The sequence below is a fragment of the Balaenoptera borealis genome (genome assembly GCF_965194805.1).
Source record: "Balaenoptera borealis genome assembly, chromosome: 13".
NCBI classification, from domain to species: domain Eukaryota; kingdom Metazoa; phylum Chordata; class Mammalia; order Artiodactyla; family Balaenopteridae; genus Balaenoptera; species Balaenoptera borealis.
Window position 1 is genome coordinate 47,231,174 of NC_138870.1, and position 13,394 is coordinate 47,244,567.

The window sequence follows — 13,394 nt, forward strand, 5'->3', positions numbered from 1 at the left end:
AGGCTAGGGTGGCACTGACCTTGATCAGGGAGCTCACAACAATGGCACCAGCATTGACCATGGGGTTATGGGGGATTCCTGGGGAAATACAAACCACCCAGAGTCTTAAGCAGCCACTGAGCAAAACCTTTACCGCCTGCCCACTCTGTAGGATAAATGGGAAAGATCTCTTTGCTGGGGAGGATGGAGTGACAGAGCTGATCAGGAAGGGCAGAGAAACACACACCCTTGGGAGGAAGGTAGGGTAAGAAGGGGGCATCTATGAGTCTGGTCTGAGCCCAGGGAGTGCTCACCTTCCTCATTGAGGGAGAGCTTGTTGTAGCGCAGGCCACTGGGCTCCTTGCCCACGAACTTGTGCACGTAGTCAGTGCCTAGGGTGCTTATGGAGATGGCATAGGTGAGGGGCTTCACACAGGACTGCAGGCAGAAGGGGATCTTTGTGTGGCCCACGGAGTGCCTGGAGGCAAGCAGGTACCATGAAAGGGGTCGGACTATGCTCTGCCCGTGTGCCCTGCCTCCCCTTCCTCACCCAGCATCTCACCGCTGACCATCCACAGTGCACAGGGAGACGCCCCACAGTTCTGGATTTGATTTGGCCAGCTGAGGGATGTAGGCTGCCACCTGGGTATGAGTGGGTAGAGAAAACAGAGACAGGATGAAGACATGGATGTGGAGAGGGGGAACAGAGCTGAGGTTCAGGTCAGGAGAATCTTTTAGATAAAAGCTAAAATTCTGTCTTCTGCAAGACAACAGGGTTCCCTCCTGCCTGTTGTTCCTAGAGACACCCAAGCCTTAAGTCCTAGAAGGCCTTATATTTCTGCAGCCCCACTCGTATAGAGACGGCAGTAAAGCCCATGGAAGGTACAAAGAGAATTTTGGGGTCAGCTTCCCTTTTCTGTTCTTAGGCTTAATTACCCTGTAGGTCTCTTTCAAAGTTCTATTGAATCCTTATGTCAGCTGTCTCCATAAAAACTTCAGATTCCCTCACCTGCTCTAGAAATCACAGGTAAAATACATAAAGCCCTTGTCCCTATTTTTAGAGGTTCTGCTTCTCATCACTCATCCACTGGATTCCCAGCCCCAGGAAATCTCTGAGAAGCAAGGTATATCTGGTCCAGAGCCCTTGCCCATCCCTCAGCCCCCTGGCCCTCACTTTGCCTCCAGTGAGCTCCTTGGCATCCTCAAAGATGCGGTCCACATGGCTCGTGAACTCCTCAAAATCAGGAATGACGAACTTCTTTCGGAATGCCTGGGTCAGGAGCACAATGTTCCTGCTCACACACCTGCATCCCAGACACGATTGGGTTAGGTAGGGGGCTGGAGAGATGCAGCTGTGACTCACTCTGGAGCCATGGAAGTTGGGAACAAAGAAAGTGTGAGTGGTCATCGGGTTTGGGACCAACAGCTGTGTAACCTTTGGCACATCACTTGATCTTTCTGGGTCTTAAGTTTCTATGCCTCTAAAATGAGGGGTTGTAATGATATGGAAAGATTCCAAGACACAGTGTCTTGGGATAGGAGAAAAAATAAATACCTGAATAATATGTATGGTAGGTCATCTTTATATTTTAAATCTTAAATTATACAAGTATGTTTACATATATTCCTATATATATATGTAAATGCTTAGGACATTATCTAAAAGATATCTACTAATCTGTTAACAACGTTTACTTCTGGGAAGAGGGACAGGGATAGGGGAGAGAGGGAAAGGAGAACATGTATTTCTCTGTTGCTTGAACTTTTATAATAAGTATAGGCATATATATGTGTTACTTGTGTAATAAGTAATAAAGTTGAGGGGTTGAATTATCCAATCCCCAGGATCCCTTCTTGCTGTTAAAGTCTGTGTCCAAAGAACTGCTTTGAGAGCAGTGCCCTTGTTTCTGGGCCCCTCACTTTCGGAAGAGATCTCGGTCCAAGAGGCCACCACTGCTCGTCTCTCGAACCATGTGGCGCATCTGGCTCATGCAGTCCCGGAGCCGGGGATCTGACGTCTGCAGTCCAGTGGCCTTCAGTGCCTTCAGGGGAAAGAAGCCTGGTAAGGTCAGCTACAAGGACAATAATCCAATCCTAATCATTTTTCCCAATGGATAAAAATTAACTGAACCCCAACTACTACAACAGGTGGAAGATATGGGTTTGCAGACCAAGAAAGGATGGAATATAACAGTTTTGAAGGCTAATAGGGGTTTCCTGCCCTTTTTCATCAAGGCAGCTGGTTTCTGAACCCCTTGGGTCAAAGTCCCGAACCAAAAAGATAGGCTGAGTCAGAGGGTTGAATCATCCCACCTGGGGCAGTGATGGGATTGCCTCATCAGCCTAGGCATCTGCTATCATCAGCTATTCTTCATCCTCATGAAGCAACCCATTAGCTGCCCTGTACTTGTCCTACCTTCCTTTCCCCAGTTTCCAGAGATCCTAAGGGATCAGTGTTCTGAGCAGGTAGAGAGGAACTTACAGTAGTGAACTTGTGGATAGGGATTCGTTCCTGTCCCTCAGCAATAGTGTAGAAGAGCAGATCACCCAGACGGGACAGCATGCCACTCTCTGACAAATCACTGTTTGGGGGCAGAGACAGGGGAGGAGGACAGGAACCTGAGAACTCCTCCCTGCTTCTCCTCCTAGAACAAGGGCTTATCAGCAGGTAGGTGTCCTCAGTCTACACCTTCTCCCTGAACCATCTGATCTATCCCTATAATTCCAACCTTCACATCTGTCCTGAGAAGTCTTAAATCCTATTCTCTAACTTTCTTTTGTTCCTAAACTTCAGACATTTACTTCTAGTTGCCTTCTAAATACTTCCATTTCTAGATGTCCCATAGGCACTGCAGACTCAACATGTCCAAGCCTGAGATCATCTTGCCTCCCTCCCTCTGCTCCTCCTCTTGTGATTCCCATTTGGATTAATAGCGTTACCACTTACCCAGGGCGGGGACCAAGCCGGAAATGTGGAATCATTTGGATAATTCCCATACCTTACGTTCATAACCAACATTGGATGAATCTACTTCCATAATGTCTCTCAAATCCACCCTCTTTTCTTCTCTTCCCCTGTGCAAGCATGGTGTTGTAGAAAGAACCAGAGTTTGCCTTTAATAGCTGTGATCTTAATATGGATAGTAAGTCAGGTTATTTAATAAAGCTGAACCTGTTTCCTCATCCCTAAAATGAGGGTTTAACATCTGCTTCACATGGGTGATGTGAGGTTTACTTTAAATGCCATTCCATGAAAAACCATCTTTCACAAAGTAGATGCTCAGTAGCTCCTTGTTGTCTGTTACCTATCTGCTACTACACTCTCTTGACTTGCAACCCATCTTCCACAATGTGCCAGTTATCTTTCTAAAACTCAAATATCATTTCTCTACTCAAAAACCTTTGATAGCTCCCCAGTGCCTATAAAATAAGTTCTTATTTCTTGGTATGGCATTCAAGGCTCTTTAAAACCTGCCAACATTCCTTTCCTATTCTCCACCATGCCCCCATACTCCAGTTATGCCAGGTAATAAATAGGTGGCTCCCCAAATGGCCTAGGCACTGTCAGGCTTCCTGGCCCTTGTTGTTTACACTGAAACTTCTGCATGGAAAGACCTTTTCCTCCTTCACCTGCACAGTCCTGCTCATCCTTCAAGGTCCAGATCAAATGTTACTAACTCTGTAAAGCCTTCCCCAAACTTCTTGATTTTGCTTATGCTGCTGGTATGACACAACATACCATCTTATTGACAGAAGACAATCTCCCTTGCTTCACTGTTATGTCTTCGTGTTTTATACATCTTTGTCTTCCTAGAATTGAGCAAAGTCCCTAGCACACTGTGGCTCTTCAATAAAGAATCACCAAGTTACATTTCTAGGCATATCCCTGTTCCCTAAAGTATCTCTCTCATTGGCTTATAGCACCTAAAAATACAGGTACTAAAGATTTTTGATCTTCAAGATTTCTTCTATTAATATGTTAACAGATTTAGAGGAATTATTTTATCAGCTCATTCCAAATATGACAACTTTTTGAGATTAGACCCTTCAAAACCCTTAGACCCAACAATTTGACTTCCAGGTATTTACCATATAAGTGTATTCACATACCTACAAGGTAACATATTCACAGTCATTCATTGCATTGTTAGTAATAGTAACACTGGAAACAACCTAAATGAGCATCAACAGGGAACTGGTTAGGTAAATTAGGGTATATTCATATGATGGAATATTATGCAATGTAGAAAAAAGAAATGAGGGCGTGCTTTAAGTATTGATATGGAATGATCTTTAAGATATAATATTAACTAAAAGAAGCAAGCTGTAGAACAGCGTTTATAGTATGGTACTATTTATGCTTAAAAGGGAACATATATATGTATGCTTTTTCAGGCACAAAATATTTCTGGAAGGATATATAAGAAGCTGGTAAGACTGATTTAGGTCCCTCTAGGGAGATGAAGCAGGTGCTGGGCAAAAGAAGCAAGAGGGATACTTCCCACTTATATATCTTTTTATATATTTTGAATTTTGAATCATACAAATATGTACATTTTACCTCATGGATATGATATATTGATATATGATTATGAATATATTATCTATTGAAACAATGCATTAAAAAATAAAAAGCCCCTCAAGGAACTTGGCATAGACTAGGCATGTGTGTGTTTTGGGCCAGGAGGAATACCAGGAGAGGGGCAGTTCTTCTGTTTCTGAAGAAATCCAGTTGTTATAATGAGGCTGGTGCCTATAGGGAGGAAAGGATCCATGTGGTGGCAGAGGAAGGGAGGAAAAAGCTATCTGAGGAATAACTCAAGAAGGAAAGTACGTAGGAATATTTTGAGGCCAGGTCTCCTTGCCTGGAAAATGAAGGAAGACAGGAAACAATGCCACACGGCTGAATGTATCACAAGCATTTAAAAAAAAATTGCATACCCTTTGACCAAGATATGGATTGATCTGCAATATAATGTTGGGGGTGGGGTAAGGTGCAGAATAATATGTATAGTATGATACCATTTGTAAAAAGCGGAAATAATATCAACATATATTTGCTGATATATGCATAAAATATCTCTAGAAGGTTATACAAAATATCAATGACAGATGTCTCTGGGGAGCAAAATTTCCTAGGAATTTAAGAAATAATTGAACAAGTGCATAAGAATATGTAGTAACCAAATTGAAGATTGGTTAAATAAACTGTGATACCTCATACAATGGAATCTTAAAATGGCAAAATGGCAGCCATTAAAATGACATCATGCATGCCCACATTAAATCATATTAACAGCTGTTCATAAATGGGAAATATAGGCTACCAAAGAATAGGAATACTATGATCCTATTTTTGTTCAATTTTATATATACATATAGAGTATATATATGGGTTTAAATCATGGATGTATATTAAATATGGATATATGGTTCCCTCTAATATTGGGATCTTGATTTTCTTCTTGATACTCTATTTACCTGGTTTTTCTTTAATAATTAGAAATAAAGTTAAATATTAAAGAAACAAAACAGTAACCTAAATAACAGGGCATTTTCTCTTTGCTGTCCTCCTTATCCACCAAGAACACTTCCCCTCATGGTGTCACACTCCCAGAACCCATCCCCCTCCATGCCCTCAACTCCTTCTGCCCAAAGGAGCATTGGTCCAAGGCCTTTACCAAGAAGTCCCTGGGAGCACAGGCAGCAATAGGCAGGAGGATTAAGGTTCCTAAAAACACTTCCAATTGTAAATCAACTATACTCCCATTAAAACAACAACAGCAACAACAAAGCAAACCACTTCCATCACCTGACACCACAGGGTAAGGAAGGGTGTGTGTGGAGGAACCAGGGATGCTTCTTGCTCCCCATCCCACAGAAGGTGTGAGGGTGAGGGAGGTTAAGCCTTTTCTCTAACCCACCACCATTTCTCCCAAGGTGATTATTTGGGAAAAGTCAGGATGGAGAGTAGACCAGGAGAGAGAGGGTTTATTCTTTAAAGTTTAAACATTTTGTGTCTCCTTGAGAAGAGGCTGATGGAAAAGTACAGCATAATAACAATTCTCATTAATAATAAATAGATAATACCTTATTGGATGTTACCTGTCCAGGACAGGGACTCCAATGGTGGTGAGGTAGAGGACAGAGTAGTCTGTCTGGCTACTTTAATTATGGTGTGCATGTCTTTCTGAATGTCATCAGTAGATATCAATGACAAGGGAAATGGTCCATTTCCTGTTCCTGCTATAAAAAAGCAGGGGCTACTTGGATAGTGTCTATGTTGGCTTCTGGGGAGGACAAAATTTCCTGCTCAGCTTCTCTGCATCTCGAAGAAGCTCAGCCACCAAGTGTTCCAGGGTGGTGGGGGAGAGAGGTGCAGCCTCTCGGGCAGAGTTAGAACCCAAGGGAAGAGAACCCCTTAAATCAGGGAGCCGCCTGAGCAGCACATAAAACGGCTCTGACTGGCTCTGGTTTGGGAGATCTGCGTCTTATGATTCTTCCCCCCATTATAAAGATTTTCCTCCTTCAAAAACCAATCGGAGAACCACCCTTATTCTACAGATTAGAGAGCCCTGATAACGCACACACCCAACACATACGCAAGTATCTGCGCACCAGTAACACACGAGCATCACACACGCCGAAACACAGATAGACCACACACAGACCCAAGAACACTGGGACTCGAGGCAGTCTGTTCCATACCCACGCATCCCCTAATATACACACGAGGACAGGGGAGAGAAGGAGGGTTAGGATGGGCGGTGCGCACACGGCCCTGCACTCAGACACGCGCACCAAGCAACACTCCGCACCCACCTGCGTTCCTAATTAAGTACGCACCTTGGACAGGCACCATCCCGAGGACCGACCTGCCCAAACGCCCTGCCGGGCCGACGGCACGTTACCGCCCGAGCGCGGCGGGCCCAAAGCCCCAAATCTAAAGGAAAAGGCATCTCAGGCCAGTAAGCGAGAAGGGAGATGCGATGCTCTCCTTGGGGAAGGGGACTCGGAAGCTAGTGGGAACGACAGTGAGAGTGCCTGTCCTCTGCCCCTGTCCCGCGAGCCTTACTGATCCTGGTGCTGCGGCTGGTGGCTGTGTGGCGTCTCCCTGCCCTGCGCCGCGGCCTCACTGAGGTGGTGCCGGACGCCCCCGCCAAGGAGGGGGCTCCGGCTCAGGTGACCCCAGCCTCCCCGCCGGCAGTAACTGCCGGCCCGGCTCAGCGCATTCTGCAGAGCCTTGATGGAGCACATCCCCCCAGCGCGCCGCCCGCTCCGCCAGAGCTCCCAGGGCTTCTGAGCGGTGGTTGGAGGGAGGGGCGGAGGAAACACGGACCAGGTGGGGCGAGCTAAGCAACGGAGTGCGGGACCTGCGGGGTGGAAAGGAGAGGCCCGGTGGGTGGGGTTGGAGCAGGAGGAGGCGCCGGTCCCTACAAGGCTCGGTACACTGCCAGGTGCACCCAATCCCCGCCTAGACAAGGCATCGGTGTGTAGTGCACGCGATAGGGAACACAGAGCGCAGGGTGCCTAGTGGCTGGTGAGAAGTGGGCGGTTCCTGAGAGTTGGGATGGACAATGCCCAGGTCCAATCATTGAGAAAGTAAAAAACTTGGGGGCGGAGACAAGACGAGGCTACCCAATGAAAGCAAGGCGGTGGGCCGCCCACAAAATCTGGCGGATTCCTCCGCGTTCCGGCCCGCTGCGGCCCGCCGTGCGTGCAAGCGCTGAGGGCGGGAAAGCTGAGGTGGGGTAGTTGTGAAGGCGGAGGACGCGGTGGCGTCAGAACCATGGAAATCTCGGAAAGAGGGGAAAGCGGTACCTCTCTACACTCGGATAAGAGTGAACCCTGCTCAAGAGGCCTCTTAGTGACCTCCGATATTCGAAGGCCAAAACCGGCCTTCAGCACCCGGCCTCGTAGCGCGGCGTGGAGGCCCAACGAATGCCTCGTTTCCAGCACGCGGTGTTGGTGAGTGAGGAGTCATATGGCAGGAAATTACCCCGACCAGAAACAGCGCCCGGGCACTTCAGTGAGATCATGAGGCGGGGGAAAGGTCATCCTGGGCTGCTAGGGTGCCTGGGTTCTCGTTTTACCTCTGCTAGTTATTTGGTGTCTGTTAAGACTTAGGTGTCCTTAACTCTGAGCCCTTAAACATTTTATAAGCCGTTAGGTGCCCCCTAAATTTTAGCTAATTTAATTGCTTGCCTCTGTATTCCTCGCAGGCAGAAAAGATGTACAAAAATAATTTTGAAAACTAAGCATATTCGGGAATTTTATCATTTGCAACTAGGAGAGCATTCACCTATATCTTCACAGCATCTGTATTTAGTAGGAGCTCATGGAAATAATAGCTATTATGGTTTGTCAACCACTTTGTATAGTCTGTCTCTCCCTCTTACCAGAGACCTAAAGAATAGTTATTACTAGTCCCATTTTGAAGATGAGGAAGCTAAGACTCAGAAATTAAGACTTTTTATTTATTTATTGGATGCATCAGGTCTTGGTTGCAGCATGTGGGATCTTTTGTTGCAGTGCGTGGGCTTCTCTCTAGTTGTGGCGCAGGGGCTCAGTTGTCCCCCGGCATGTGGGATCTTAGTTTCGCCACCAGGGATCCAACCAGCATCCTCTGCACTGCAAGATGGATTCTTAACCAGTGGACGACCGGGGAAGTCCCAAGACTTTTTTGAATAAGATAACCCATCTAATAAGTACCAGAGTCAGGAATCAGACCCAAGTCTCTGACTACAAGGCTCTCTCCATCATGCAGCTCATCCCAAAATTAACCACTGAATTATTCCAATTGTTCCTAAAGGAAGCATTTACGTCGAAGCAGTATAATACGGTACTGAGAATTGGCTAGAGGCTGGCTGTATCACAAAATGTCACTTGCTTTTCTTTTTGTTTTTGGGTTAAAATGAGCATCAAGGGTAACTGTGGGAAAAGAAATATCAAAACGATACTCTGGTGTGTTCTGTGGAAAGGCAGTTCTCCTTTGGCTTGGTTAAGGTCAGAGGGTTTATTAGTTTGAAACCAGGTAGAGTGACCTTCCTTTTATTTTTGTTTGTTTGTTTTTCCCTTCTGTAGTTATTCCTTATCTGCCCTATCCATTCTCCTATAGGTAGGACTCTAATTCGGGGACTCCAGCTTACCCTGGCTGCCCATTACTTCTTTAAGAAAGTTCTGGGTCTTAATACTTAGTATAAATGCGAACCAGCATTAATTTTTCCAAATGTAGTAGGCTAATCTTATCCTTGTTTCATAGGAATGTTATATCTCTGAAGTTTTTTGAGCTGTCACGAGAAAGATAACGTGTTAGGGAATTTCTAAACATTACCCAGAAGGTGTTTGCTTCCTTTTATTTCCTACCCCTGCTTTTTTGAATTAGCTTTAATTATAATCAGTAACAAGTTCCTCACTCTTTTTCTTCCCAGTTCTCTCTGATAGTAGGAACGGGTTGGGCACTGAAGAAAGTCTGCCTGTAGAAGGGGAGGTTCTTTGCATAGAGATCTAGCACTTTGACCTTTGGACTGATTCTTCTTCCACTATAACATTGCTACTTTTGCATGAGGATGGAGGGTGAACCGGTGACTTGGGAGGCCCACAGCATTGTGTGAAGTATAAGATATTTAAGATCAAGTTTGTCATCCCAGGTGGTTAGAGTTTGGCAATGTCAAGTTCTTTTTTTATTTCTGATTTGAGAAGGTCCTATCCAGTTAAATCTTTGCAAAAGTACTAGCCAGCTGTGACATGGCCAGCTAGACCCGAAGCTTTTCATAAGCTTTCAGGTATCTCTAATAGTAGGTTTTTAGGCCAGTCCCTTGTTGTGCTAGAGTTTTGTGGTGTATGGGGAAGGATTTTGAATTTTTTAATCAGAAAAGCTATATCCTCTGTGGTACAAAATTGGAAACTTGATGCTTATGTTTGGAGGATGTATATTTGTTATGATTTACAGACTATCATTTGTTCTACTCTTTAGACTGTAGTTAGAATCTTAATTAGTCAGAGTGAAAGATTATTTCACCTAAGTTTTTTTTTTCATTAGCGTTTGTTCTGCAAAAGTTACTATTGGTGCACATTCCTTCCTGCCTTAGTTTCTCCATTTGTAAAAGATAATCTTGTCTTTTACTGGGTAAAATATAAGTACTGGGAGCTCTGACATAATCATCTTCAATTCATTCAATGAGTATTTATTCATTGGCCTATAGTGTGCCAGGCCCAGTGCTAGGAAATCCAGAAATTAAAAACAAAAAACCAGTTTCTGATTATTGGAAGAAATGAGAAAGCCAGTGTTTAAAATTCCTAATGAAAAAATGCTGAGGTGAAGAGATATGGAAAAGGAAGTAGAAAGAAGGGACATCTAACTAGGCTCGGGGTAAAGGGGAGCTAAGATAAAGGGGGAGGGACATCAAAGGGAGGTTGGGGGATTGGAGCCAACTCTTTCTTTTTCTTTTTCCCATTCATGGATGGGTTTTTTAACCCCCCCTTTTTTTTTTAAATTAATTAATTTATTTTTGGCTGCATTGGGTCTTCGTTGCTGCACGCGGGCTTTCTCTAGCTGCGGTGAGCGGGGTCTACTCTTCGTTGTGGTGCGCGGGCTTCTCATGCGGTGGCTTCTCTTGTTGTGGAGCACGGGCTCTAGGCACACAGGCTTCAGTAGTTGTGGCTCGCAGGCTCTAGAGCGCAGGCTCAGTAGTTGTGGTGCATAGGCTTAGTTGCTCTGCGGCATGTGGGATCTTCCCGGACCAGGGCTCGAACCCGTGTCCCCTGCATTGGCAGGCGGATTCTTAACCACTGCGCCACCAGGGAAGCCCTAAACCCACTTTTATTCGTTAATTGTAAGTAGTACAGATATTCCAAAAATATAAACAGACACTTAATGGCGTCCTACATTTCAAGTGCTTTTTTTATTTTTAATTTTTATTTATTATTTATTTTTATTTTTGTCTGCCTTGGGTCTTTGTTGCTATGCGCGGGCTTCTCACTGCAGTGGCTTCTCTTGTTGCGGAGCACGGGCTCTAGGCGCGCGGGCTCAGTAGTGTGGCCCACGAGCTCTCGAGCGCAAGCTCAGTAGTTGTGGCGCACGGGCTTAGTTGCTCCGCGGCATGTGGGATCTTCCCCAGGCCAGGGCTCGAACCCGTGCCCCTGCATTGGCAGGCAGATTCTTAACCGCTGCGCCACCAGGGAAGCCCCTCACGTTTTTGAATACAACAAGTTTATCAAACCATGAACCTGTAAGCAAGGTAGTCAGAACCCCACAGCCCAGTCAGATCTCCCCCACCCTCCAAACGGTATCTTGAAGAGGGTTACGTGGCACGACATGGAACATGTAAAATCTGAGATACTACAAGCAAAGAAGCTCACGGGGCGCAAAGAGGAAGGTCTGCTCCAGGGGCAAGCCCCACAGCAGTAAAGGAATGGGGCAGGGGGCCAGACCCCTGCCTTCCCTCCCCTGCTTGAGTGCAAGTATTTACCAGTATTAAAATAAAAGGACAAAACTAAAACCCCATTTTACCAAAAAGGCGACTGAGGGACAGTAGTGGCAAGTAACCGACTGAAGACCTGAAGGGGAAAACAGGCTTACCTTCCGGAGATGCTTGACCTGTGTGGGACATGGGATATAGGACAGCCTTACGGGGGGGCGTTGCCTTACTGAATGAGGCCTCATGAACAGAGTAGGGGTAGCAAAATAGAACGGAATCCATTTCCCAGGGAATGACTGCCTTTAGACTTCCTATGCTTTTAGCACAGAGAAGTTTGTGGGCCACTGTTAACAGAGGTGAATTTATAAAATGGTCAAACTCTTTGGGAGGCAGGAGGGAATTAAACAGAAGGTCCCAGGTTAACTGAAGGCAAATTTACTCAACCTCGCTACAGTAAGGGACCCATGGACCTACAGAGTGTCCCCTCTACAATGTGCAGAGTGGAAACTCTGACCCTTTCCAAATTGGTCCTGTGTCCAAAGCTCCCCCTATGAGAGGGACACGAACATCAGGCTTTTGATTTAGAAGCCCAATCAGAGAGACACACTGTGTCCCTGAAGAGGCACCTTAAAGAACTGAACCTGGCAGGTGGGCAGATTCCTGGCACTGCGTGAACTGGGGTCGACCAGGCCTGGTGGCCTATTGCTTCCCGAAGACCAGCCTCAAACAGGAAGGGCTGGTAGGAAACCCCGGAACAGATCCTGGGGTGAACTGGCTCCCTCTCAATCTTGCCCTCCTCCAAAACTGAGTCTGGCCTGATTCCTCTAAGGAGCAAGTCTTGCCCCTAACACACTGTGAAACTGGAGACCAGAGGGTGCATAATGACTCCAGGCTGGCTCTGGTCCACACCGATGGACCCTGCTTAGACTTATTTGGCTGAGCTGCCTCTCCAGGGAAGGGAGGAGAGGGTGAGCGGGGTGTGGCATTTCCGGTGAGGAACTGCATGGTGGCAGGGCAGGGTTCTGGCGAGAACGAGGCCTATGGAGGCGGGCTTCATGCAGAAGCAGCGGGGACACTCCCACCAAGCCATCCTGGGCTCTAGTCACGAGTCCCTTGGAACACTTGGACAAGCCTGATAGGAAAGAGGGTGGCACCAGCTCTTCCTTCACCTGGAGGCAAGGAGACCCAAAGCAGGGCAGAAAGGGTCCTTGGAACTGGATCAGCTTAGAGCCTCTTATTGCTTATTTAGTCAGAAAAGCATAGCTGGACCCCATGGCAGATTTGGCCCAAGGGCTAACCCTTAGGATGGGGCTCGGGAGAGAGGCCCCTCCTGCAATATTAGGATAGAGGCCTAGGCCAGGGCCTTAGAATCAGAAGCTCCCATTTTCCTTCAGGAGATGTCGTTCCTGGCCAGCCCTGGAACCCTCTTCCCCTACCTGCATGAAGCAGGATCCCACAGGCACCAGGGAATGATGCCTGGGAAATGATCACATGGGCTTTGGGGACCCTGTTCTACTCATGTGACACCGAAGGGAAAGACAAAGCCTCACAACCTTGGGACAAGGAGGGGAGGTGGCATCACAATGCTAGAGAAGGATGCTAGGCGGTCAGAACGCCAAGCTGCTGCTCCACCACCTGGTCCCGGCTAGCTCCTCAGACTGGCCTAGTGTGTGGCCAGTCTGGAAAGGATAATGGGGGTAAGTCCTGAGTGGGCGGTGTTCTTGCACCTGAAGCAACTTACAAATGCTTTGTGACATCTGCCTCCAGGGAAAACAGAGAGGGGGATAGGCCATGGTTAAGGCAGTGATGCTGAAGTGGGGCTCCCTCTGGGGAACCCCTTGTGTGGAGCCAACTCTTAAAGGTTGAGAGATGTTTTCAGGGACATAAGGAGAAAGGTGTTCCAGACAGAGGGCTCTGCAAGAACAGACATCATGAGAGGAACAGTTGAGGGACTCTAGATGAGTTTGGTTGGAGTGAGTTTGGTTGGGAGTGAGA

The 13,394-nt window shown here is 46.6% G+C and overlaps 2 protein-coding genes across 12 annotated transcripts in view; one reads left to right on the forward strand and one right to left on the reverse strand.

Moving 5' to 3' along the window:
* GLS2 (glutaminase 2) overlaps window positions 1-7,337 on the reverse strand; it is a 13,243-nt gene extending 5,906 nt beyond the window's left edge. For 2 of the 10 annotated variants that reach the window (XM_082350958.1, XM_082350957.1), the window contains exons 1-6: window positions 7,055-7,337; window positions 2,462-2,561; window positions 1,900-2,021; window positions 1,154-1,249; window positions 542-621; window positions 20-78 (exon numbers count right to left, since the gene is read on the reverse strand). In XM_082350958.1, the coding sequence (XP_082207084.1) occupies window positions 20-78; window positions 542-621; window positions 1,154-1,249; window positions 1,900-2,021; window positions 2,462-2,561; window positions 7,055-7,236 (639 nt within the window). In that variant the 5' untranslated portion in view covers window positions 7,237-7,337. Of the gene's footprint in view, window positions 1-19; window positions 79-293; window positions 458-541; window positions 622-1,153; window positions 1,344-1,899; window positions 2,022-2,461; window positions 2,562-6,069; window positions 6,192-6,825 lie in introns of those variants that run through there. The other 8 variants (XM_082350951.1, XM_082350949.1, XM_082350952.1 and 5 more) reach the window with 8 other exon arrangements.
* A 367-nt stretch (window positions 7,338-7,704) lies between these two features.
* The window catches only part of RBMS2 (RNA binding motif single stranded interacting protein 2), a 90,438-nt gene continuing 84,748 nt past the window's right edge, over window positions 7,705-13,394 (forward strand). For both annotated transcript variants that reach the window (XM_082351006.1, XM_082351010.1), the window contains exon 1: window positions 7,705-7,947. The gene's annotated coding sequence lies outside the window, so the exon portion shown is untranslated. The remainder of the gene's footprint in view (window positions 7,948-13,394) is intronic.